Here is a 25,008-nt window from a genome sequence, read left to right as displayed (position 1 = left end):
TACTACCATTTATTATTCACTAGATATTTGTAAGTTTGAGCCATCGGGATTTTCAATAACTAAAGTAATTGGCTTGTCCTGTTGTTCTTCTGGTTCAACTTCTTCAGCAATTGGTTTAGGTGGGATAAATGTAGGTCCAATTGTATCTGTATAATTACCAGTTCCCCATTGGGTAAACATTGAAATGAATGCAGTAGACAATGCAATTTCAGGATCAATATTATCTTCATCGACCAAAATTTCGAAATCTAATTTGAATTGTCTCATCAATTTAACCTTGGCGACTCGTAATCTCGTTTCTTCAAGTTTACCATTTGGATTAATAACTTTCTCCAAGTACTTTGTGGATGAACTCCAGGAATATTTGTAACCATCATTAAGATAAAAGGATCTATATCTTCCATTGAGTCCGATATCAAGAAATACGTCTCTGTGAGTTATTCCTTCTTTAGTGTGGAAATCAACTGACCTTGAAGTAAGCCCAATTTTAATGGTAGCTACTTCTTGTCTTGCAGGAAAAGTCAACATTCTCCACACTGGATTCAAACATGAAAGTCTTTCAAAAGTAAACACTTGTTCACCATTACCGTTAAACACTTTGACTGTTTTCTTTTTATTCTTTTTATCTTGGCGGATGAAGTAAGGGGTTGGATATTTAGTTAACTGCACAACAGAAGCAGACGAGAAATTGACATCAAGAATATCTTGTAAATTGAGCAGTTCTAAAAGGAAGTTGGAAACTGTTAATGTAGTAGTTAAGCCATGAACGGAGCTTGCTTGAATTATATTGGACATTGTTAGCTAATGGTAGTCTGTGAGCAAGAGTGAGTGATTAGAAATACCTTTTTTGAAATAACAAGTATTTATCTGTGGATGGTTTTTTTTGAAATGATTGCAAAAGGTAAGGGTTTTTTTTTTCAGCCAACCAATCTGTAACAAAATCACAGAAAATGGTAGCGCGATGTTACAACTTATTGATACGGCGAACTAGCAACATACTAAAAGAACAGAATCTATTGTACATATATAGCACTATACGAATCAGAAATACTCGCTATTCAAGGATAAAGATTCATACAAAGAATTAAATAGTTGAGTTAGTTTATTTAGAAAATACCCCAAACATCTTCACAACCGTGACAGAATTTAGAACATGCAACAGAAGCAGACAATGGATAGTCAGAAAGACCGATTTTTTCATCAACAAATTCATCGGCAAAGTTATCTTTACCTCTGGCCATGGCACCGACAAAAACACATATACTTTCATCCTCGTCTAAAGTGCTTACGTAATCTTGAACACGCTTAATTTCTGCATCAAAGGATAAAGTGACCTTACGACATTTAGTAGGTAAATGGTCAGTGATTGGGTTCTTTATAACTTTTAACAATACTTCTTTGGAGTTTTCAGAACGGATACTCAATTTGTGCAATAATTGAACCATTAAACCAGAGAATCTCTTGAAAGTTCTTGGGATTCTAACACTTGGGTTAACTTCTATCAATACCCCTCTGGCAGTTTGGATATATACTTGTAACTTCCCAGCTTTGTTGATTGGAGAATCCAATAATGTCAATAAACATTGATGTGTAATATCTGGTCTTGCTTCGGCAATGTCTCTGCCCATTTTCCTCAACAACCCTTGGTGGTCATCACAGTTTAAAAGAGCATAACGGTCACCTCCACCGTTTCTATCTGTGCTCATCTTGTGGGTTTCCAAACATGCTTGTGATAATACAACTATTAATCTTTTGGTGGACTTGTCACGAGAACTGAGAGGGGTAGGTTGAACAGGGACAAATGAAGCTGGTGGGGCATTTGTCGTCTTGGTTTCTTTGTTTTCGTTATTACTTTGAGATTCACTTGGACTGGACATGATGATTCGTCTATAGATCGAGAACAATATCTAAACCGTTCTTATCAGGGTTTTTTAACAATATTTTTTTTTAACGAATTTTTCAACGGGCATCTCAATGCGTATGAGTAAAAAAGTTTCGACCTCTTGAGTCACATGACGTTCGCGTTGATTAGCCTCGGAAATAAATTAGTCAACCTTGATTTTATTTACAACCAACTTGGCTAGGTTAGGTCTAATATGTCTAGCTCGGATTTTGGTGATAGTGATGATGACGATGAACTTTTACAGGCTTTGATTCAAGGCAGAGCAGAAATTCAGGGCCACCAGGTGATACCGACACAAGCAAATGTACCAACCCAAACTCAACAAGGATTAAGAACAACCGCTGTCGCTACTACAGGAAATGGCAACAGTTCCGCTGGTATCAACGATGACATACAAACTAAGCTATATCGGGCAGATGGTGAGATTTCAATCCTTCGTATGCAGTTGCAACAGCTCCAACAACAGAAGCAACAAGAGGTTATCAAATTAAATGATTCATATACTGCATTGAAACGAAACAATGAGGAACAAATAGTAGCTCTAAAACAAGCAGTGCTGAAACTTGAAGATGAGAAGAAATTTTTGCATAATGAATTGGTTATTGCCTCTGCTAGTAAGAAAAGAAAAGTAAATAATCAATTTGATGTTACTACAAGTATAGTACCTGCTACAACAAACGAATCTGTGAAAGCTGCATCTCTAGTATCAGCACCAGCACCAGCAACAGCAACAGTACCAGCACCAGCACCATCTACACCTAAACCAAGGATAATAAAACCATCAAATGATGCTGCATTATTTTCAGACCAGATATGGAATTACTGTATATTAGGAAGCACAAGAACATCACTTTCTTATCTAAGCAAAATATGTACTGATTTTGACTTGGAATTAACTCAACACAACTTTAAATTGTTAAGAAGAACACCTATATCTTCCTCAATTATGGAATTGTTAATGAGTAGAAAGAGTCTACGTTTGGATCAGCTCATACAAGAATTCGTCACTGTCTTACTTGAAATTATTGATAATTTGCTCAATAGGCAAAAGAGTAAAAGTTGTCTTGCTGTACCGTTTCTTCTATCATTGGTTCATTGTTCGATAACGTTTCGACCTGTTGCGGTATCTGTAGAGCTAATTGGACACATTGTGATTCACGTTTCTAACATCGCCAAAGACTTGTCGTACTTAGTAAGTGAAGGAAGTGATCTACCATTGGGTTTAGAAGACGAGTTTATGAATTATCATGATGTTCCGAATCATGTATCAATCCTTCAGAAATTCATATTCGTTTGTTGCATGGATATACTTGAAAAAGCAATTACGTTGTCTTCGATGTATGAAGCCCAGTATATACGAAACACTTGGAATTTATTCCCACTTGAACTATTCAATTTGTGTTTACCTCAAAATCCAGAACGATTTAAAAACACTGCCCAGGTAAACCTAGTGTACAACATGGTGGAGATGCTATTGGGATCCATCACTGACGACACATTTGCATTTAACAATTCAGAATTGAATGGTGTAATTATAAGCTCCTTGCTTAAAGTATGTCTTATAGAATTACCAATTCGAGAGAATTTCATGGTGTATGGATTGAATCGAATAGTTGGTAACAACTACGATTTGAAAAAGATTGACTCTATGGTGCCTATAGACCATGACTGCTTGAACAACTACGTAGTGGTCGCACCACAACCTATTCCATATGAACTTTTGGAAACTCCTGGTGAGTTACAATACGAATTATCCGCAAACCATCAATTTCATTTATTAACCTTGTCGGTCAAGGTATCTGAACTATTACACTCGCTAATTGTTACACAAGAAACTATAGATTTCTTATACAATAGAGAACATTTCAAATCTATGATAAGAATCGTGGCATTTGAACAAGATTATATCATGAGATCTCCCAGATCTAAATATATCTACTTACGAATCCAACTAGTTTCAAATTTTGTCAAAATCATAAACTATTTAACCCAACAAGAAGGTAAAGATATGACTGAGTTGATATTCCCTGAGACGATGCATGAATTATTTGTGGTATTGCTGAGAATAGCGTTTGGGTCAGACTCTTCAACTACAGCCGAAGGTCAACAGTTGTTGTTTAAAGTTCGAGAGAAAGGTTACTATAATCAAGTTGTGTTTAACGAAACATGTGAATCCAGAGCAAGAGAACTAAACCATTTAACAGACATAATACCGAATGGGAAATATCTTGCTGATTTACAAACTGATTTCGCTAACGGGCTAGAATTCCCTTATGAATCAGATGCTATTGAATGTGCCCGAGAAATCTTGAATAAATTCGTCACTCACGAAGAAGCAGATAATTTATATTTCAATATGAATTGTGAACACGACAGCCTCACGTTTGACGAGATGGAGTTAGTCGAGTAAATATACTACAAATATCAAATTTTAATAATCCTTATGATACAAATTATATTTTTGTTGTTGTAAAGCTTTAAACTAAAAAATTAAACCATTATTTGTGAATACATGTAAACCCTGGAAGATGAATATGTTTCTCCTCCAATGCAACTTTATTGATAAATTTTCAACATTTAATTGATTTAAGCAGTTTGTGGCTTGGCAACACCAGTTTGGAAACCGTTCTTGAATCTTCTAGAAACGTGCTTCAAGTAAGCCATTCTACCGGTACCGGTAGTTCTTCTTCTCTTAGCCTTTAAAGCCCAGTTGTGAGATCTCATCTTAGCAGCTGGGTAACCACAAGAAGAACAGGTCTTCTTTTGGACGTGGAAAGAACGACGACCACATCTGTTACATAAAGTGTGGGACTTGTTGTGACGTTTACCTAAAGATGGAGTACCTTCTATTGAGAGGTGTTAGTAATTGGTCTTTTTGTATTTCCTAGAAGATATCGACAATGTTATAAGTGTTTAACTGGTGTGTGTGTGTGTGTGTGTGTGTGTGGTGGCGGCGGTGGAATAAAGACTACTATCTATCGTTTTGCATATTGACTCATCTCAATATTGTGGTCGGTGTAATATCTTGATCTGGAGGTGGCAAATAGTCTAATATTGTCGTTGTAATGTATTACAGAGAACTTGGTTTGTCTGAAAGTGGTTGTCTTGTGAATGATTTACTCGTTTCTTCTCTTATTCTCTCTTTCTCCAACATTTCACATTTTTTTATATTGATTTCACTTGGTTTAAAACATCTTATAAACATTGCAGAATAGCTCGCTTCTAGTTATTTGATACATCATATGAGATGATGTACCATAGTCTTGTAGGAATCTTCACATACTACCCATTTTTGCTATTGATTATCTATGTGGTTATAGTAAGTAAGTAAGAAAGATTTTCTTTTTAAAATTTTTTTTCTGTTTTGTTAGAAAATTTTCACTATGTGAGAATTGGAGAAGCCAAAGGCTCTGCCAAACTGTCGTTCGCACTGGGGAGGTTTGGCTATTGTGAGTGCGTCCCATAGTTAACGGAAAAAATGTGAGGCAGCGGTCGTGCACAGCACAAATATTGTACATGCAGGATGCTTTTTTCTGCTGGTCACGTGTTTGTTTTACACTTAGGGTTAAACCCTGATGTCTTTTCCACGTACGCGCAAACTCCAAATATTTTTCGGCTGCAAAGGTAAACAAACAAGACACGCTCCGCTATGAAACTACACAAACACCGAATCGCTGCTGCAAAACCCACACCAACAAAACATAAACCCAGTAGAATTTTCTTGTCAAGTTTTTGATATCATCGAATTAAAACCATTTTCAGTTGACAACAACACTTATCATTGCTGCTAGTTTTACACCCGTAGTTCAATGTCCAATACAAACTATCAATTTCCGCCATCGTCTCCTTTGCTTGACACTGTGAGTGACGACGAAAGATCAGTCCATTTTGACCCGTTTTCGTTAAAGAAAGGGAACGCAAGTTGGTCTAGGTCATCGAGACAAATCAACTATCCAACCCCAAATCCATCGTCTGCCCTTTTCAGATCTTCCTCCCCAACAAGAGAGCAACCTGAGGAAAAAGACGATGAAGAAGAAGAAGAAGAAGAAAACAACCAAACCGCTAGTACTGTTAAACCACACAAGAAGTCCGTATCTATAAATACCAACTTCAATATCCTTAATCCAGATGCTTCCGTTACTCGTATACCTTTATTGTCCGACAAATCTCATTTTAACGTTGGCAGATCTTCGCGTAGTTGTGATTTTGCCCTTAATGGTAACGATTCACGCGTCTCCAGAGTTCATTTAGCCATTAGTCATAATACTCACGAAATTATCTTGACTTGTAAAGGTGCAAATGGTTTTGGAATGGTTATTCCCCATTCATGCTATGTTTATGCTACTAATTCTGCCAACAACTTTATTGTTCTGGAAAATAAGTCTGGACCTTTATTAGACAAGGATTTGGTTCCTGCTAGTAACAGAACAATTAAATTAGATTACAACCATACTGAATTCTACATTAGAAGAAACGAAACTATAACCATGCCTAGATTCAATAGCGTTATGTTACAAATTTCAAACCAATTAGTATTATTAAATCCAAATGACATTGATGAAGAGTTAACTGACGAGGAAGCCCCAGTTTTGTTATCAACCCCATTGAAATCAGCAGAAATTACTATTCCAAACACTCCATTAAAGCCAAGACCATCGGTTGAACTTAATGCCGAAGATGAAGACACCCCAAGTAAGGAACCAGAACCACAAGCACCAGCAGAACAACAGGTTCAACAACAACCAAAGCTGGTCAAGATTCATCATCCAGTTCCATCCCGTCCATCAACACCTTTCAAGATCTTTGAGGCCAACGAATCAGTAAAGATTGCAGAACAATCAAGCCAATCCTTAACAAATACCCCTACTCCAAGAACATCTACTGATACCCTAAAATCAGCTCTTAAGGATACCACAAACACCGTGAAGAGAAAAGCTAAATCAGAAGAACCGGAAAGCAAATTAAAGAAGAAAAAGAAGTCACGTCCATCGACACCTGCCCCTGAACAGGCACCAAAAGAGTTTACCCCAGTTTTACCTGAAAACATTGACGAAATTAACAACATCTTAATCAACCATCTTGCATTCTCGAGATTGAATTCTACCCCTGCATCATTCTTAAACAGTTTCAGTGTAATAACTTCCAAATTGACACTTTCTCAAATCCGTCAAATCCTTCACGATATTCCATGTATTGGTGTGATTTACCGTCAGGGTAAAGACGCTGCTGGTAAACCATTGGAAGAAGAATATTATTACATCTCGGAAAATGATACTGATGAAGCAAGAAAGCAAATGGTCGCAAATGTCAAGGGTCATGGTGGGTTAAGAGCTTGTAGAAGAACCCACAAACAATACTACTGGAAGAAACCTGCTCCTATCAAAAAGTAAGAATTTTTATATAAGTGTGTATATTAGAAAATAGTAAATTGATACAAATGTCAAGTTTTATTATACTTAGAAAGTGGACTGGGTATCAGACTACTTCGGGAAGGAATGAATGCTCCTGGAAACAGAATATGAGGATTGTCGAGAGGATATCCATATAATATCTTTTCTGACTTAGATAACGGTTGTGGTGAACTTATCATGACGAGCTCTTGGGTAACTTTTCTATCTTGAAGGAAAACCCATATTGAGCCAATTATAATTTGTAGGCCCCAAAGAGCAACAAGTACAGTACTGATATATAGTTCCAAGCGCAAGGATTTTTCATAAACATCAATCATGGTGTTTAACTTATTCAAAACTGAGCTTGTTTTTACAAACTTTAGTTGCTTGATGTCATTTTCCAAGTTTTTTGAAAGTCGTGGGAGTTTAATCCTGATATTCTGATGTAGCCAATCTATTCCTCTTTCTAAAGCAACTAACTTCCTCCCTAGAACACAATATATTACAGTGTTTATTGGTTTCCCCAAAGGTATTTTCCCAAATATATCAGTCATGGTACTATTCATAATCTCAATGAACTCTGTTAATTCTTTATGGACTGCACCAGTTGCCTTGTGGAAATGACCAAACAATTCTTTGTTAACAGAAGATTCAGTATTATTAATATACTGTTTCATATCTTTTATATAAGTTGTAGTTAAGTTTCTAGATTGTTCATCCTGCATTAATTCAGTCGCCCTTTCTCCTAAAGTATGTCTCAACTTCAGAATGATAATGTATTGGCATAGCAACGCCATTAACCCCATGATTCCAAATAGTAAAGTATACCCTGCAAATTTGCTAGATAAAAAACTCCACCACCATAGAGCTCTATCACCTACACGCAAATTAAACCTTTTAGCAACCATGTACATCAGAGAACTATGATAGATGTTGTACTGATTCTTGAATTTGACTGGATGTGACAAGTCTTCACGAATGAATTTCTGCATTCTTCTCCACTTCATACATTCTATAAATACAACATAGCAAGTAGACCCAATCATTGCCATTATGAGCAAAATTACCAAAGTTTTGGTCAAGTTTTCAACCACTATAATTAAACCCTTCTGAACATTATGCACGCTTTCGACATGAGCATTACAAAGCTGTTGAATCTGGTTGGCATCAATAGGCTTCACTGTTTCTGAATAGTTCTTTTTATCTTTAAACTCTTTCAATTGTTTGGTGACTAATTTGAATGGAGCTTCTAGTATCACTTGGGTTGCATTATCTAATTTGGTAAGCTTCCCAAGATCAGCATTCCTAACTGAATTTATAGCATCTACTACCTCGCTAGGAATGGCTATCTTATCCTTGAGTTCACCCAAGGAAAGATGGATCCTGTCCTCAAACTCACTTGGGTTGCTAGCCTTTCCTGAAAAAATAGACTTAAATCCCATGGCACCTTTGGCAAAATCGTTAAGTACTCCACTCAACCCTTTCAATCCTTCTTCTACTTGGTTGGTGACTTCAACTACTGTAGTATTCACAGCTCGAATTATAGTTTCACTTGAATCAAGAGCCAACTCGGTAGTTCCTTTAATTACAGCATTCAAAAGACATAGAAATGTCCCTACAAATATCTCAATATAGAAAATGAGTAGATTTTTTATGATTGTAACTATTATTACAATGAATGTTATACCAGCATGCTGTGTCTCTTTTAACCCATCAAGGATAATATTGTGTATTGATGAAAGTATTGGTTCGATCTGATCTTTATTGCATATAGTTTCATTTACTATCGTTTGATTTAATTGACTTATCAAGGAATTCTTGAATATAATTAGTTTTACAAGTATAAGAAGGAATAAGATGGTGTATTTGTTAAGATATGCTTGCGATAATATTTCTGTAAGATTTAAATAGTTTCGAGTGATTGGTGTACTCATTATGTCGGTTGTTGTTTTTTTATATCTATCAGTTGTCTACGAGAACTGAGTTAGAAAGTAATAAGGGCCCACATCTATTTATTAGAGTATTAATCGACTTTTTACTTGTCAAGCAGTGTTTCAAGTATGAAACCAACTTGACACAAGTCTGAAACATCTCAATCTGTACTAACTTGAAAATGCCAATCACAGTAAGCACTTTTCAAAAATAAGGTTAAGGTGGAAATTTTGTTTCATCGAGAAGTCTAATTGCTCAAATCATACTATACATTCCTTCTCTGAGATATTCAGTAGGAATAGTAGATTACTTTTTTGGCAGCCATTATGCACAGAAAAATAAATAAAAGGTCGTGCATGAATTGAAAAAGAAAAAACACAACTTTGCCTTATTTTGAATTGTATTGCTCAAAACAAGAAAAAAACAAGGGCAACAAAACTTACACCCAGGACGTGATCTCTATCATACATCAACAATGTCTGACACTGAACAACCAAAGGAAGAAAAGCAAGATTCCACCACTCACATCAACTTAAAAGTTTCTGATGGGTCTGCTGAAATCTTTTTTAAAATCAAAAGATCAACACCTATGAAGAGATTAATGGAGGCGTTCTGTAAGAGACAAGGTAAAGATATCAACAGTTTACGTTTCTTAATTGATGGTACCAGAGTCTATCCCCACAACACTCCAGATGAATTGGAATTGGAAGATGGTGATACCATTGAAGCCCATCGTGAACAAACCGGTGGTGCTTTGTAGACTAGCTGGACTATTGTTTTAGATGTGTTTCGAATTTTTTTTGGTTATGTATTGGACTGAATGAGGGGTGAACAAGAAATTAGTCAGCTGAATTGGTATGTTGTAATTTCCATAGCACCTGTAGATTCCTAATGATTTTATAGATGTTGTATAACTATAAAATATGTTATTAAATCTGAATATATAAAATCATGCTAATAAAACCTGTATGTTTTTGTAATCTTGATTCGGTGCTAAGACGTAAAAGCAGGGATCAAAACTTTGGATCTGCCCTTGTGCTTGAAGCAGTCTCGGTAAACAAGAAAATGTAGTTTCTATACGAGATGATTTTATTGAATTAACAACTCGTAATAGTTAATAATAGAAGTTTTAAGGGATATAATTATTGAAAAAGAAAAGTCAATGACAGGAGTTATTATTTTTGTAAAAAATTCGCGTGGTTTCTTACAAAATTGAAACTCCCCCCAACAACTCAAAATATCAGAACTAAGTATGACGCAATGACGAAATAGTATCACATGGAAGATTCCATTGCATATTTGATCCGATAGGTCACGATAAGTGATGACTACTAGAACACTAAACCTTATTTTTTAAAATACTCCGAAATTAAGAAATACTCGGTAATAGTAACCTTGCCCGAGCATAACAACATACGAGATCATACTTCTAAAGAAGTTGACAAATATACAACAAATGTTTTTAATTCTTCTGTGTAACCTTATAATTGAAGTCGTAGCAAGACCAGGCTCTAAAAAACATATCTAAGAAAAGCTTATCTCGCTTATGATGACTGTGTAAAAAGGTTTGAAACACCGCCTCATTTGCCGAGCTCTGCCGAGGCATGTTGCAATTTGTAAACACGCAAAACTCTTGGTCTAATTATCTGCGTGATGATATCATCTGATGTGCGTCTTCATGGTGACTATTAGTCGCCTCACAATGACCCCATGGGGGTTAGGCGTTTATGACATGTGTTTTTTAAGAAAAAATAAGATTTGCCCAGCGTTCTAATCCAGGTGGCACTCCTTAGTTACATTGTTGAGTTGTCAATAGGACATCGCAAAACATCGGATTGGTCTAAAATAATATTAGATAACGGTAAAACCCTCCCGTGTGGGGCACTCCGGAGACATCCATCGAGGCAGGCGATGGATGTATAAACGTCAATTTGCGATCGTACTACTTTTCCTTTGTTCCCCGGATGATTTAGGAATCTACGCAGGGAAAAACGCGGAAATAGAACAAATTATTCTGGATGAAAGGAAAAAATCGAAGAAATCCTTCCCAAATAGGAAACTACACACGCAAAGAAAAAAGTGCTCAAGACTCAAATGGTCTAATTTTGACTAATGCAAAAACGCTAAGCTATTACATGCAACAAGTCACCAAAAATAAAAAGTCATTCCATTTTTTTTTTCAAGGGGGATAATTCAATCCTCCACTCGGAGGTTAATGTCCATCGGGATTCATTTCCGTTATCACGCACCGAGCTTTATCAAATAAATCCGGCTTATCCTGATGTTTCGTGGTAATGATTTTCTGAGTATAAATTGGAAGAAGAATCGCCTTTTCCTTTTTTTTTTAATTTACATTTAGTATCATCTTCATTAGTTACTCTCTAGAGTTTAAAACTTATACATACAACTAACTTAAATCAACAAATAATGTGTAACGCTGCTATCTGTGCTATCTGCAACAAAAAGTCATGGACTGGATGTGGTCAACATATCCCAGAAATTATGGATCGTACTCCAAAGGAATCATGGTGTACCTGTGAACCAAATGATGGTGCAGAAAAGGTGACTGTTGAAGGCCATGGTTCTTATCCACCAAGGGCTACTACTGGTTGTAGAAGAGGAAGTACAACCTATGTCCCAATTTTAAGAGATTATTCTGTCGAAAGCCACTAGATAATTTAGGAAACTACAAGGTTAGAGGAGGAGGGGAAAGGAGATGAATTTAGTAATGACAAATACTAATACAATTTATTTAATGACGATTTAATGATTTCAATTTGAACAAGGGATTAGAAGGTTAAGTTTGGTTTGACTAGATGTTGTAACTTTGACTTACCTTTTTTTTTATATTTATATAGATATAGGTTACCATTTATATATAGTGACTTTTTACACTATAATAAAATACTAGGAAAATGAAAAGAAAAAAATGTAGATGTAAACACTGGGCTGAAATGCGGAGTTGGCACAGCAATAGTAGATAAGAGTAGCAGTCAGTTTCTTTTTGACATGTCAACTAACAATTTAATGTGTTAATCTCCTATATGTAGAGAATATTATCTAATTTTTACGATGGCTGAGGAACGAGTAGTGTATTGACAAAACTATCAAATAGCAAGGTACAATTTTGAACAAAAAAAACATGTGACAATTTTGACAGTTTGTTTAATCCAGTTAAAATAGCACTATCATGCAATTTGGTGTTGTTATTCCGATCTTAATACCTCTTAGTCAAGGAGGGGAGGACAGCAATCAGTAGTGCGTTTACCGAGGAGTAGTTAAACTCGAGTCGAGTTTTTTTAGCCACCTCCCCACAAAAAATTTTAAGCGAAAAAATATTTAGTATCTAAAAAGGGTCATTCAATTGGAAAACCACAAAACAAAAATTGGATGATTTTGGATTTAAGTATGGTTGCCTCATAAATAACATCCAAACTTACTTATAAAAGTAGCTAATCATAGGCAAGGTAAGCTCTTAACCATTCAAAGCTCGTAAGGAAAATTAAACAAGAATATGCAGATTGAGAGCAGGCGCAAAAAAGATAGGAAAAGAATCTGTATTCATAACCATCCATCCTTGTAACAATTTTCGAGGAAAAAGTATTCTTGGATGCATTGACACCAGGAGTAAATTACAAATCAATCGTTAGGATAATTCGATTACTGTAGAGAAATTTTAGGGGGTGATTGGTAACATAACTAGTTCAGTAACCCATTTAACCCAAACCGCATAATAGCCCCCTCAGATTTGATTGCTATTTTTTCCCACTACTTGACAATTTCATTGTCCTGTTTCGTATGTTTATACAGTTTGCTCTTCTGATATACTTTGCACATTACCTCAATAGCCTTACACTGACTTTATGTACACGTAAAAAGCAATAACCAAGGACTTCTCTTAAAAAGGAATCTCCTCAAAAGACCGACGTAACTTAATTTGCAAAAAAACCCAAACAGGCAAAACACCAGAAAACCTAAACGGATAAAAAAAATTACAAACTTAACAAAAAGCAAAAAACAACAAAAGAAAAAAAAAAACACCTGAATCAAAAATTATTTTTATCAACCATCATTTTTTTTTTCCTTTTGTAAAACACGTTCATTTTATAAACAAACCTAACAACATCAACTGACCCCACAATCAATACAAGCAATCAATCGAGCACTGAATCGAAACGCAGTATACAACCTATTTACAGTTTTCCGCGAAATCTAAACACCATCCCTTTGCCTTAGTTTCACTTCCTCCCCCACCACTTCCAGCTTTATATAAAAATCAACCTTATTTTTTTTTTTGTTGTATAACAAAAATATTTTTAAGCAAAAGAGAGACAGACATCCTGAAACCCAACATATTCCCACAGGTGGAAACATACAGATCAGCTTAAACATTCTCAGTTGATTACTATTTTTAGGATTCATTATTATCTGTCTGGCCATTAAAATTTACGTCCCTTTTTTTTAAAGTTCATACAGTTTATTTATTTATTTATCCAAACAAAAATATTTTAATGGGTCATTGCTAAAGCTAACTTATAGAATTATAAAACAACAACACTAATTTATCAAAGAAATATTCAATATAATATAATACAAATAATAGAAAAAGACAGGATTCATAAGAAACCTTGCAAGAGAACGGACCCCATGCAAATGAATTATCCAGACTTTTTGAATGCAGAAAGCAATCGGAAAAGTATAGGGTCGAATACTTCCAAAGACACATCAAAAGGCAGTCCACCCAGCACCATATCATCTACCACCACAGTTTCTAGTAATGGTACGACAAATTCGTCCAAATCGAACGAAGACCCTATACGCTTCAACAACATGCTATTCAACGGATTATCTACATTGGACGAAACCCAAGCTGTCGACATATTATCCCCTCCACATGCTCGAAATTACTACAATTGTTTTGACAATATAAACCCACCAAAAAGAGACACATTTAATTTACCCCGCGAATTACAAGGTGGAGTCAACAACATATCTTCAAGAAGACCTAGTTATGCTGCTGAATCATTCACCAGAAATACTAACTTCCCAGCCTTTGGCGCACCTAATTTATCCATACAACAATCTCCAGGCGAATTTGACCTGCAACATCAACCTCCACAAGTACCCAAGACGGCAAATTCTTCCAAGTTTTTCAATAGTAATAAGTCCTTTACACCTTCGTTTTCCAATCAACTTCCTATGGTTAATACATTTTCCAACCCAAATGCTCAATTTCAATATGATCAATTCAGTGACAATTTTGCCAATATGAATATAAATACTAATTTCAATAATTTCCAATCTAGTAGACCTAGTCTAGTGGATTTTTCATATAATTTTTCACCGCAACAGCCTCACCCGCCACAACCGCAACTGCAACCACAGCAACTACACTCGCCTATGACTAATATTCCTCAGAGTGGTTTTATGCCTATTCCTGAAACTGCCAATCAACAATCTCAACAGCAGCCACAGCAAATGCAACCAGTAGTTCAACCAACGCAGCAAAAACAAAACCAGTCACAACCTCAAGCACAACAAGCACAACAAGCACAACAAGTTCAACAACAGCAGGAGCAGCAGCCATCACAACAGGGTCAACAACAATCACAACAACAATCTCCAGGAACTCAGAAACTAAGTCTTTCTCCTGGCTCCAATAATTTCCCAATAAGATTAGAGAATGGTTTGATATTAAAAGATAAGTACATTATTGCTTCTTCAGACCGGTTGAAATCACTTTTCCTTAAAACAATGAAATATTTCCAGGACCCTGCAATAACTGCTGAAATCTTGACCAAATTGAATGCATTATTGATGAATCCAGTCATAATTAAATTAGTTACATTTATCAAGAATCTTAACAATTTGACGTTTAATCATAAGATCTTATGTCTTGTTATAAATAAGAATGGGAAATTTGATTTGTTGTCCTACCCCAACAATTCTAACATTCTTTTACAAAAGAATGATTTGGTTATTCTGGATGGTGATAGAGGTAAAGATTTGGTTATGATTGTTGAACCTCTTGTTAATTTGGATTTTGCGATTTTATTTAATTTCTTAAAAAAGGTTGAACATTTAAAGAGTTTAACTATTCAAGACAATGCTGGTAAAGTTGGAAATCGCGGCCAAGTGAGTAAGAGTAATGGTGGAACCCATTCGACTTTGTTGAATGCTTCTAGCATAATTACGTCTCATCTGAATGAAGATAATGAATTCATAATTACTTTGCCTACTAAACAGGTTCTTAGGTTTGCCACTCCCGCTGAGGTTCACAAGATTAGTGGGAAATTCCTCGAGGAAAAGAAGGCATTTATCACTTGCTATAATAAGATCAAGGAGCTTAACTTGGAATCCAATTTGACCTTGATTAATGTTGAGTATCAGAGTGATTTGAAGAAGTTGATCTTTTATTATTTTGCTGGGTTTAAGCGAATTGATTTCCGAGGATTGATTAAAGAACTATTCAAGATTTATAAAACAAGAATTTGGCTCTGTGCTGTTTTACCATTTGATAAACCCGAGACTTATATTACCATGAAGAAGAACCAAAAAGTGCCAGAAAAGAATTCTGAAGAGGATATAATTCCTCGGGAATATGATTTATCAAATGAACAAATTTTGAATTTCTCAATTAACGAGTTTGATAATTTGGCTAGTCCAAATTATTTCCATCTGATTAATTTATTGAATTTGATTGAGCATTTGAATAATGAATTGGAAGGATACTTTTATGGATTTAACAGTGATAAGAAAACAACACAACCTACAACAACACCAAATCAAAAACAACAGCTAAAACAACAACAACAGCAGCAGCTGCAACAACAGGGTGTTTCCAACGAACCTTATTGTGTTGAGCCTGATCGCAGCCGAGTATTGCCTTATTTTGATCCGTTTGGCGACGCTAAATAAGACTCTAATTTACTTTCCATGTCGTGTTTGATAGATATTATAAAAGAGGGATTATGGACAATTTTTATTACTACGAATTTAAAATTAGGGATGTTCCCTATCAGAGAGAAAGATAGACATTATTGAATTTTTATTATTTGATTTTTTTTTAACTCTAATATGTATTATTGGACTGTTTTTGGTTATACATACAAACCTTCTTTATTATGGCTTATTTTAAAAGATGATTTATTTATTGAGATTTTATATAGTTTTGTAGATGAAAAATATATACTTTATACAACAGTATTGGCTATAACTTTGCATTCGTTTTTATGGCAAGTCATTGTGTGCCCGAGAGCGGCGCAAAACCCAAACAAGAAAAAAATCAGCCGCAGGAAGAACTGGCTTTATACTTCAATCATAACCGTATTAATAATTGACACGAGAAGACTGCAATGTCAAAACGACCCAGATCAATCGAGGATCTATTGAAAGATGATGATTTCAAAGTTCCGAAATTCATCTCAAAAGTTAAACGAGAACAGTTATCCAATAAACAGAACCAAGGGAATACAACAGTTCCAGTCAAACGAGCCAAAAAGAAATTAACTTACGTCGACGAAGAAGAAGAAGAAGAAGAAGATATAGAAGAGCCTTCGAGACAAGACGTCGGTCGAAATAAATCTAATAACAAGAAAGGTTCAAGGTTTCATTTTGATTGGGATGATCAAGAAGACACCACATCTTCATTTACACTTTTACTTGAGGACGAGGACCAAGATGAGCCAGAACTTGACAATGAAATTACAAGCTATGAATCTCCTTGGACCAAATCTCTTGAGCTGATGACGGAAAGAGATTGGAGAATATTCAACGAGGATAATAATATCTCAACTAAGGGAAAATCGGTACCGCATCCACTCCGTAGCTGGGATGAAAGCCCGCTTGAACCAAAACTAGTTGACTTGGTACATAAATTTGGATTCTCACAACCAACACCTATTCAAATGGTATCAGTCCCTATTTCATTGTCTAAACGAGATATTGTTGGTGTTGCAGGCACAGGTAGTGGTAAGACCTTAGCTTTTCTCGTCCCGTTATTCAATTATATTCTTCAGATTGACAAGAATTACTTACAGTACGAACATCATCAGCCTAATAATTATAACCAACCTCTTGGGCTTATACTTGCACCAACACGTGAATTGGCTCAACAAACCACAACAGTTGCCGAGAAGTTCGGGAAGAAACTTGGTCTTAATGTTGTTTGCATCATTGGGGGACATGCGTACCAGGAAACAATTAACGATATTGAATCAGGATCAGGACTGGTTCATATCGTGGTTGCTACACCAGGGAGATTGGTGGATTCATTAGAGAGGAATATTATTGGGCTTTCCAAATGTTGGAACTTTATTATGGATGAAGCTGATCGTATGATTGATATGGGGTTTGAAAAGGAATTGAATACCATAATTAAAGCATTGCCCAAAAACGAACAATTGGGCAATACCATCGCAGGTACTCTATTCAATATCACAAAGAGAAATACCATGATGTTTACTGCTACTATTTCTCCCTCAATCGAAAAGATAACTCGTGAATACTTGCAAGATCCAGTATATGCTTACATTGGTGGGACTATGGATGATCATGCTTCAGATACTATTGATCAAAGGTTTGAATACTTGTCTAAACCCGAAGATAAAGAATTTGATAAAGCTAGATTTGGTAAGCTAGTACAAGTAGTAGGAAAACACATGAGAACAGTATCAAACCCGTTGATAATTGTATTTGCAAATTACATACATGTTTGTGAAACATTGGCCCAAGAATTGTCTCAGAAGGGATACAAGGATACAATAACTATACATGGTTCTAAATCACAAGCTATGAGAGAATCGGCAATTGAGGAATTCCGTAATGGGCATGCTCGTATTTTAATAGCTACCGATGTTGCTGCTAGAGGTATTGATATTCCGAATGTTACTCTTGTGATTAACTACCAAATGACGAAGAAATTTGACGAGTACGTTCATAGAATAGGTAGAACAGGAAGAATGGGTAATTTTGGTGTTGCTCATACATTTATTTCAGAGGAGGATTCAGATGTTTTTATTCCATTGAAAAAGTTTTTGATTAAACGAGGCAAAAGATTACCAGATTGGTTATACAGCTACAAGTCTCAAACAGTTAGAGACTAACCTTATTACTTTGTTAACTCATCGAGTTGTGCCAAATTTGGATGAAATCCCCAATCATATTGCAAGCATTGGCTAACTCTGACACCCAACTGATCAGCTATGTTCCAAACAGTTCCTGGATTTTTTAAGAATGGTGTTCCAATGAGTGCAAGATCAAAATCGCCATCCTCTATGCATTTATTGGTGAATACTGGATCCCTTTCTAGTTTACCCACACAAGCTACAACAGCTTTATTTCCAACGTGCCTTTTAACTTTCCTTGCAATTTCAACATGGGGAGGTAATGTATGGTCGTCGTTCAATCGAGAGCGAGATATCAGATTGTAGCAATTACCTCCAGAGGAAATATCCAACAACTGAACCCCATGTCCAATAACATGATCTACCAACTTCATTGTGTCTTCCACTACCCACCCCTTTTTATCTAAACTATTATCTGAAGCACAAACACTCAAAAAGATTGGAATGGACTCATTGTTAATCAGTTTCTTGACTTCGTCTATCACTTCAAGGGCAAATCGAATTCGATTTTCAAAACTTCCCCCATATTCATCAGTACGCTGATTCAGAAGCTCACTGCAAAATTGATTTATTAGATACCCATGAGCACCATGAATTTCTACAGCATCAAACCCAATATCAACTGCTCTTTTAGCTGCTTTCCCAAAATCTTGAACAATTCGCTTTATTTCACTGGTGGTTAATTCACGAGGTCTGACTAAATTACCATTTGGTCTGAATTCAATGGGCGATGGACCTACAACACTCTCTGGCCAACCACCTACTGACTCGTCGGCCAATTGCTCTAGATGCAAGAATAATGGTTGTCCACTTGCCTTTCTCCCCGCATGACACAACTGAATGGCACATTTCTGGGATTGGGAATGAATGAAATCTACGATTGGTCGTAACTTCTCGGCCTGGTTATCGTTCCATAATCCCAAATCATGAGGGGAAAGTCCTCCTTCGGGAGACACAGCTGTACTTTCCACAATTACGATTCCTGGTCCTCGAACCGCAATTGATCCATAATGGACCAAGTGAAATGGAGTAGCTTCGAATTGAGAATCAGCGGAAAATATACACATTGGTGATACACCTACTCTATTCTGAATTGTCATGTTGCCTATCTGAATTGGCTTGAATAGACCTGGTGGTTGTTGGTTAGGGTTATCCTCGGGAGGGATGAATGTTCCTGCTGGAATTGGTTGTTCTGGAGTATAATACGACACTACATTAGATGGTTTGGCATCATCTGAGGGTTTAACTTCTCTTACGATAGTCATGGCAGTATTTATTCTAGTACATAATCTAATAATGCAAGTATTTATAATAAGTAAAAGGGGGATGACTTCGACTGAAAAATCATGTTATCTCAGTAACTACCCCAAATTTAAGCCGCACAGTAGTTTTTGAATTGCGGGCACTACCTCTTTATTTGTCACCATCTTGTTCTTCCTCATCATCTTCGTCACTTGAGTAACCTCCTAACACAGTTGATAAGTTCTCGTTTGTGGACTTTATCTCTTTATGTACTGTTAGAGTATTGCGAATTTTCGCCACTTTTTTTAAAGTGGAGTTGCTCAATATCGGTTTCAGTTCATTGGAAGGTACTTCCAGAGCCTCAATTGTTTTTATTGATGGTTCAACTCCGACTACTTCTTCTTGTGGTTCTTCCACTGTGACAGTTTTAGTTCTTTTGGTTGGGTTGCTATCTTGATCTGTTGTCGAATTTAACAAATTCCTAACAGTTTCGAGGGCTAATTCTTCTAACCTCCTCTTCTCGTGTCTTTGTGCTTCTGGGTTTGGGTCTTCATTGGCCCATCGTACATACAACACTTCCTGGCCACCCAATGATTGGTTTTGCATTGCCTCCTTAGCGAACTGTGCTGAACTCTCATATCTCATAGTTATAAAAGCACACGATTTATTATGTATCACTTTAATCTTTTCAATGTCACCAAATTCCAGAAAGAATTTCGTAATCACTTCTTCGATTCCTGGCTTGATGTACAATCCACCTACATACAACGTACGATTTACTTTATTGAAAGATCCTACTCCATCCATATCGTCTCGATATTCGGCTGTTTTGTCACGACCGAAGCAGTCTTGGGTAGTAGGAGTATAATCAGTAGGTAACGGCAATCGATGGAAATATGGACACGATTTGCCACGATAACAACAGCCACGGGCAAAGAAGAGACAGATGGGTGATCTAGTTTGTGCTTTGGTATATCCCGAGTCTCGTTTGATGTTAACTTTGAATTTCAGTTGGGTGAAAGACCGTGTGCTTGAGTCTCCTCCTGACCACTTGAGAAACCAGATGTTGAATGTGGTTCCCAGCTGGGGTGGTTTGTCTGAATCAGGAATGGTTGCGGGATCCACTTGAAGTCTGGCTGGTTTGGACATCGGATCTACCTTAGTGAGTTCATTTGTTGGTTGTGTTGGAGACATGATGACTTGAATGTAGAAGTAATCCGATATTTACAATTATTTTATTTTTTTTTTTCAGATCTGTAGAAAAGAACCTTACAAAATATTTTACTAGCTGCAAAAATTGTTATACTTTTTGTAACCTATTTATGGAAAACTCAAATCATATTCTAATGTATATAAAATTAGTTATAACTTACAACAAACTTAAAATAAAAGAAAGACCAACAATAGAAGCAACACCAGCTGACTTCTTCCAATTAGCAGCAACAGCGCCAGCTCCGTTCCCAGTGGATGTAGTAGCACCACCACTTTCTGAAGAATCAGAAGCGGAAGAATCACCGTCAGGGGAGGAAGTCATCATCATATCGTCATCACCAGTTCCTGATCCTGCTCCTGGAAGAGACCTGGTTGCTGTTCTACCAGGACCACCTGGAGGGCCACCACCAATTCTAGTACCGTTACCGCCCATAGATGACATATCACTCTTCATCATGGGGTTGCTCATCACCACAGTGTCGCTCATCGTCATACTTTCGCTCATCATGTCACTCTTCATCATGGTGTCGCTCATCATGTCGCTCATCATGTCACTCGTCATGTCACTCTTCATCATGGTGTCGCTCATCATCATACTGTCACCACCGGATGTTTCCAATCCAGGCATCATTCCAGATGTCATAGTTGGCACCATACCAGTCATTTGAGACATCATATCTGATTCTTCTCTAGCAATAAGCATGTGATTTCCTGGCATTTTAATTATTATTTACTATTATTAGATAAATTAGTTTAAAGATGAATTCTGAAATCAATTCTTCTCAGGGAAAACCAGGAAAATGAATGGTTATTTATATTGACAGCATGGCTAGGACGTTTGCCATACTCGTCTGTTACTTTCGAGATCTATTGCTAAAACCGGAAAATAGCCAGACACGATCGGGAAGAATGTTTCTAGCGAAAATGTCAAGATCAGATTTCACCCCTGGATAACGTCGCCCAACAATTAATCCAAAAATAGAACACTGCTAATGCTGTAGCAAGTTTAAGATCGTGTGCACCGCCTCGATTAAATTTCGCAGCGCTTTTTTTTTTTCGTGTACTGCAACATGAGACATTCACACAAAAGAATGTATGTTAGCTCCGGGATGACGTCAATAGCGCTGGCTTGCAAAGTATCAGAACGAAATGCTCTTACAGCCTCAACCTAGTATTGCTTTTCTAGAACAAAGCGATTTAGATCTGTGTCTCGTTTTTAGAGCAACGTTTGGCAAAAAAAGGTTAATGCACGAAAATAATGTAAGTAGAACGGTCAACCATATGTCAATAGCGACAGCCGGTGAAGAGACCGTCAAAGAGCTTGCTCACACTGCCCAAGTAAACTTTATAATCTAAACGACGGCAGCGCTCTTGGGAGGGGATTTGACTCTCATAAGAACTCGCTTCGCCATTTCCGCATGAAACGTCTAGATCAGATATCATTAGCAGTGGTGAAATATTGACATTTGAGAACCATTTACTATATTTCAATAAAATCCAGTCGGCTATTGAAAGGGGCCGATCCAAATCAACTGCGGTTAAATTCGAATCGCGCAATTGGTAGCTCTACACGCGTTAGGATGCAAGCTTGCCCTAACCAGTGCCTGTATAGCTTTTTCATTACTACAGCAATCCGGCTCGTCAGAGTCAAAAAAATGGATCCACCAAATTTTGTTAGGTTAGCATTAGATCATTCATTGCACCAGTGCAATTCAAAATGGATGCCATCTCTTTTATGCTCAAACTTCCCATGTAGAAAATTGAGCAAATTTAAGAACGCATTTTCATACAAGCCGCTTGCGCTTTTAGTGAAGATTCAGATTCACACAAAATATAAATCACGTGTGCGCGTTTCTGCATTCCCAAATAGGCAAGTGAATCCGCTTATCTTTTTGTTCAAGGCATACTAATTTTTCAAAAACCACAAATATATAAATTAATTAATTTGTATCACTTTCTTTACTCAATCCACAAACAAAGTCCCGAACTATACTTTTATTGAAAAGTCTAACTTATCATATTCAACAAACTATTTTAGATAACGATGTGCGGCAACAACAACAACAACACTACTTCTACTACCGCTAACACTCCAGTTAGTTTATCTTCATCATCCAAGAAGGGAAATTGCTGTGGAAGCTCTTGTAAATGTGGTTCCGGATGCACTTGTGCATCATGCAACACTACCAAGTTATAATGAGAGGGGTTATTTGGTGATGGTATACAAAATTTGATGGTGCTGGTGATGATTTGGGTTTAATGATATATTCTATTTATGGCGCTTAATATATGCATAATATTTTTAATATAACTGCATCGTAGCAGGAAATTATATCGTAGAAAATAGACCTATTATAGTGGCAATATTATTAATATCTAGCGGATCTCTTCATGGCATTGCTTAACCGCTAAGAACCTTAAATGGAAAAGTCCGGAAAATAATTATCATCCACAAAAAGAAAAAAAAAATAATATCAGCCCCGCAATCAATTTGTGAAGCCGAGGATTGATCTACACGTAATCAAATTACTTCATGAACAATGCTATAAAGACAAACAGCCATAGTTAAAAACATCTTATTTAAATAAAACTCCTATACAACATTAACATAAAAACAATTTCCTTACTTTCTTGGGCTCAATTCCAAGAGTTCTTTCTTGATTCTGTCACCTAAATCTGTAGAAACCTTGCTGAAATATTCAACAACTCTGTCTTGGATTTCTGGTCTGGCATTACAAGCATGGACGGCAACATTGTGAGCCAAGTGTTCTTGTTGGTTAGGATATCTCTTCAAGACATTCCACAAAGCAGCTGGTTGCTTGAAATCATCATCAGTGTACTTCCAGTGGAATGGGCAAGCGGCACCTTCCCAAACTTCTTGTTCTTCTTGTAAAGAAAATTGCTTAAATTCAATTGGCTTGTCTGAAGCCATGTAGTTTGGATGAGCACCAAGGTTACCATTGACATTCATGGCACCATCACGCATGTGTGGGTTGAAAACAGCACCGGTAACTGGACAGTTAACTGGGATTTGAGTGTAGTTGGTACCCAATCTGTGTCTGTGAGTGTCAGAGTAGGAGAACAAACGGGATTGCAACACTGGGTCAGCAGATGGTTCCATGAATGGAACGGTGTGGGCTGGTGAGAAAGCAGCTTGTTCAACTTCAGCGAAATAATTCTTTGGGTTTTCATTAAGAGTCATCTTACCAAATCTTCTTAATGGGTAGTCAGCATGTGGCCAAACCTTGGTTAAGTCAAACACAGAGAATGGAGCATTCTTGGCTTGTTCTTGAGTCATGGTTTGAACATACAAGGTCCAGGATGGGTTGTTACCAGCAGCAATGTTCTTGAATAAATCTTCTTGAGCAAAGTCTGGGTTGGAACCAGCTAATTGACCAGCTTCTTCATTGTTCAAAGTCTTGACACCTTGGTCACTAATCATATGAACTTGAACATAGTGCCATTCACCCTTCTTGTTAGACCACTTGTAAGTGTGACCGGAGTAACCATTCATTTCACGGTAAGAAGCTGGGGTTCCTCTGTCACTAAACAAAATCATAACTTGATGAATAGACTCTTGGTTAGTGGTCAAGTAGTCCCAGAACATATCAGCATCCTTCAAGTGGGTTTCTGGGTTTCTCTTTTGGGTGTGGATAAAGTGAGGGAACTTTGATGGGTCTCTAATAAAGAAGACTGGGGTGTTGTTGTAAACAAGATCCAAGTTACCTTCTTCAGTATAGAACTTAGTAGCAAAACCTCTTGGGTCTCTAGCAGAATCAGCAGAACCAGATTCACCACCAACAGTGGAGAATCTAGTAAAGATCTTGGTCTTCTTACCAACAGTATCCAAAAAGGCGGATCCACAAATGTCACTGATATCATCAGTGACTTCAAAGACACCATAAGCACCGGAACCCTTAGCATGGACAACACGTTCTGGGATTCTTTCTCTGTCAAAGTGAGCAAGGGAGTCAATCAAGTTGAAATCTTGCAATAAGAGAGGACCGTGTTTACCAATTCTTTGAGTAGCGAATGGGTCACCTGGAATTGGACAACCGTTAGAGTTAGTGTAGACTGGAGCCATTGTAGTTTGTGTGTAAATTCAATTGATATTAAAAAAAAAATAAGTCGAAGACTCTTGATGAAAAAGGAAACAGAAAAAGAGAAACAAATGTATAAGGTATAAAAAAGTAGGAATAACGCC

The 25,008-nt window shown here is 36.8% G+C and overlaps 13 protein-coding genes across 13 annotated transcripts; 5 read left to right on the top strand and 8 right to left on the bottom strand. All coding sequences in view use genetic code 12, as the record gives it.

Annotated features, from left to right (window-relative positions):
• Window positions 1-12: 12 nt before the first annotated feature.
• SPAPADRAFT_146037 (uncharacterized protein) lies at window positions 13-999 on the bottom strand (the record flags this gene model as incomplete). Its single annotated transcript, XM_007372478.1, has 1 exon — window positions 13-999. One exon carries the CDS (start codon window positions 793-795, stop codon window positions 13-15), a length of 783 nt encoding a protein of 260 aa, XP_007372540.1.
• On the bottom strand, window positions 1,000-1,920 carry NEP1 (18S rRNA pseudouridine methyltransferase; the record flags this gene model as incomplete). The annotated part of the gene is made up of 1 exon (XM_007372477.1): window positions 1,000-1,920. The coding sequence occupies one exon, from the start codon at window positions 1,875-1,877 to the stop codon at window positions 1,107-1,109; it is 771 nt and encodes a 256-aa protein (XP_007372539.1).
• A 176-nt stretch (window positions 1,921-2,096) lies between these two features.
• Window positions 2,097-4,313, top strand: SPAPADRAFT_132508 (uncharacterized protein; the record flags this gene model as incomplete). Its single annotated transcript, XM_007372476.1, has 1 exon — window positions 2,097-4,313. The coding sequence occupies one exon, from the start codon at window positions 2,097-2,099 to the stop codon at window positions 4,311-4,313; it is 2,217 nt and encodes a 738-aa protein (XP_007372538.1).
• RPL37B (60S ribosomal protein eL37) lies at window positions 3,141-5,249 on the bottom strand (the record flags this gene model as incomplete). The annotated part of the gene is made up of 2 exons (XM_007372475.1): window positions 3,141-4,749; window positions 5,187-5,249. The coding sequence occupies 2 exons, from the start codon at window positions 5,191-5,193 to the stop codon at window positions 4,490-4,492; spliced, it is 267 nt and encodes an 88-aa protein (XP_007372537.1).
• A 394-nt stretch (window positions 5,250-5,643) lies between these two features.
• On the top strand, window positions 5,644-7,352 carry TOS4 (Tos4p; the record flags this gene model as incomplete). Its single annotated transcript, XM_007372474.1, has 1 exon — window positions 5,644-7,352. One exon carries the CDS (start codon window positions 5,713-5,715, stop codon window positions 7,291-7,293), a length of 1,581 nt encoding a protein of 526 aa, XP_007372536.1.
• Window positions 7,344-9,227, bottom strand: PRM1 (pheromone-regulated protein; the record flags this gene model as incomplete). The annotated part of the gene is made up of 1 exon (XM_007372473.1): window positions 7,344-9,227. One exon carries the CDS (start codon window positions 9,225-9,227, stop codon window positions 7,344-7,346), a length of 1,884 nt encoding a protein of 627 aa, XP_007372535.1.
• Window positions 9,228-9,672: 445 nt separating this feature from the next.
• Window positions 9,673-10,179, top strand: SMT3 (SUMO family protein; the record flags this gene model as incomplete). Its single annotated transcript, XM_007372472.1, has 1 exon — window positions 9,673-10,179. The coding sequence occupies one exon, from the start codon at window positions 9,701-9,703 to the stop codon at window positions 9,983-9,985; it is 285 nt and encodes a 94-aa protein (XP_007372534.1).
• A 1,176-nt stretch (window positions 10,180-11,355) lies between these two features.
• Window positions 11,356-12,137, top strand: SPAPADRAFT_58285 (uncharacterized protein; the record flags this gene model as incomplete). The annotated part of the gene is made up of 1 exon (XM_007372471.1): window positions 11,356-12,137. One exon carries the CDS (start codon window positions 11,653-11,655, stop codon window positions 11,896-11,898), a length of 246 nt encoding a protein of 81 aa, XP_007372533.1.
• A 1,593-nt stretch (window positions 12,138-13,730) lies between these two features.
• PSP1 (Psp1p) lies at window positions 13,731-16,977 on the top strand (the record flags this gene model as incomplete). Its single annotated transcript, XM_007372470.1, has 2 exons — window positions 13,731-14,539; window positions 14,777-16,977. The coding sequence occupies 2 exons, from the start codon at window positions 13,873-13,875 to the stop codon at window positions 16,141-16,143; spliced, it is 2,034 nt and encodes a 677-aa protein (XP_007372532.1).
• A 38-nt stretch (window positions 16,978-17,015) lies between these two features.
• Window positions 17,016-20,798, bottom strand: SPAPADRAFT_69449 (uncharacterized protein; the record flags this gene model as incomplete). The annotated part of the gene is made up of 2 exons (XM_007372468.1): window positions 17,016-17,045; window positions 18,407-20,798. 2 exons carry the CDS (start codon window positions 19,613-19,615, stop codon window positions 17,016-17,018), a joined length of 1,239 nt encoding a protein of 412 aa, XP_007372530.1.
• On the bottom strand, window positions 19,764-20,786 carry SPAPADRAFT_130955 (uncharacterized protein; the record flags this gene model as incomplete). The annotated part of the gene is made up of 1 exon (XM_007372469.1): window positions 19,764-20,786. The coding sequence occupies one exon, from the start codon at window positions 20,784-20,786 to the stop codon at window positions 19,764-19,766; it is 1,023 nt and encodes a 340-aa protein (XP_007372531.1).
• A 43-nt stretch (window positions 20,799-20,841) lies between the features above and the next one.
• Window positions 20,842-21,673, bottom strand: SPAPADRAFT_58281 (uncharacterized protein; the record flags this gene model as incomplete). Its single annotated transcript, XM_007372467.1, has 1 exon — window positions 20,842-21,673. The coding sequence occupies one exon, from the start codon at window positions 21,520-21,522 to the stop codon at window positions 20,962-20,964; it is 561 nt and encodes a 186-aa protein (XP_007372529.1).
• Window positions 21,674-23,332: 1,659 nt separating this feature from the next.
• Window positions 23,333-24,953, bottom strand: CAT1 (catalase A; the record flags this gene model as incomplete). The annotated part of the gene is made up of 1 exon (XM_007372466.1): window positions 23,333-24,953. One exon carries the CDS (start codon window positions 24,886-24,888, stop codon window positions 23,428-23,430), a length of 1,461 nt encoding a protein of 486 aa, XP_007372528.1.
• Window positions 24,954-25,008: the final 55 nt, after the last annotated feature.

Source organism: Spathaspora passalidarum, assembly GCF_000223485.1.
Source record: "Spathaspora passalidarum NRRL Y-27907 unplaced genomic scaffold SPAPAscaffold_1, whole genome shotgun sequence".
Classification (NCBI taxonomy): Eukaryota; Fungi; Ascomycota; class Pichiomycetes; order Serinales; family Debaryomycetaceae; genus Spathaspora; species Spathaspora passalidarum.
The sequence above is the reverse complement of the archived record's forward strand: the minus strand, read 5'-3'. Positions and strand labels throughout refer to the sequence as shown.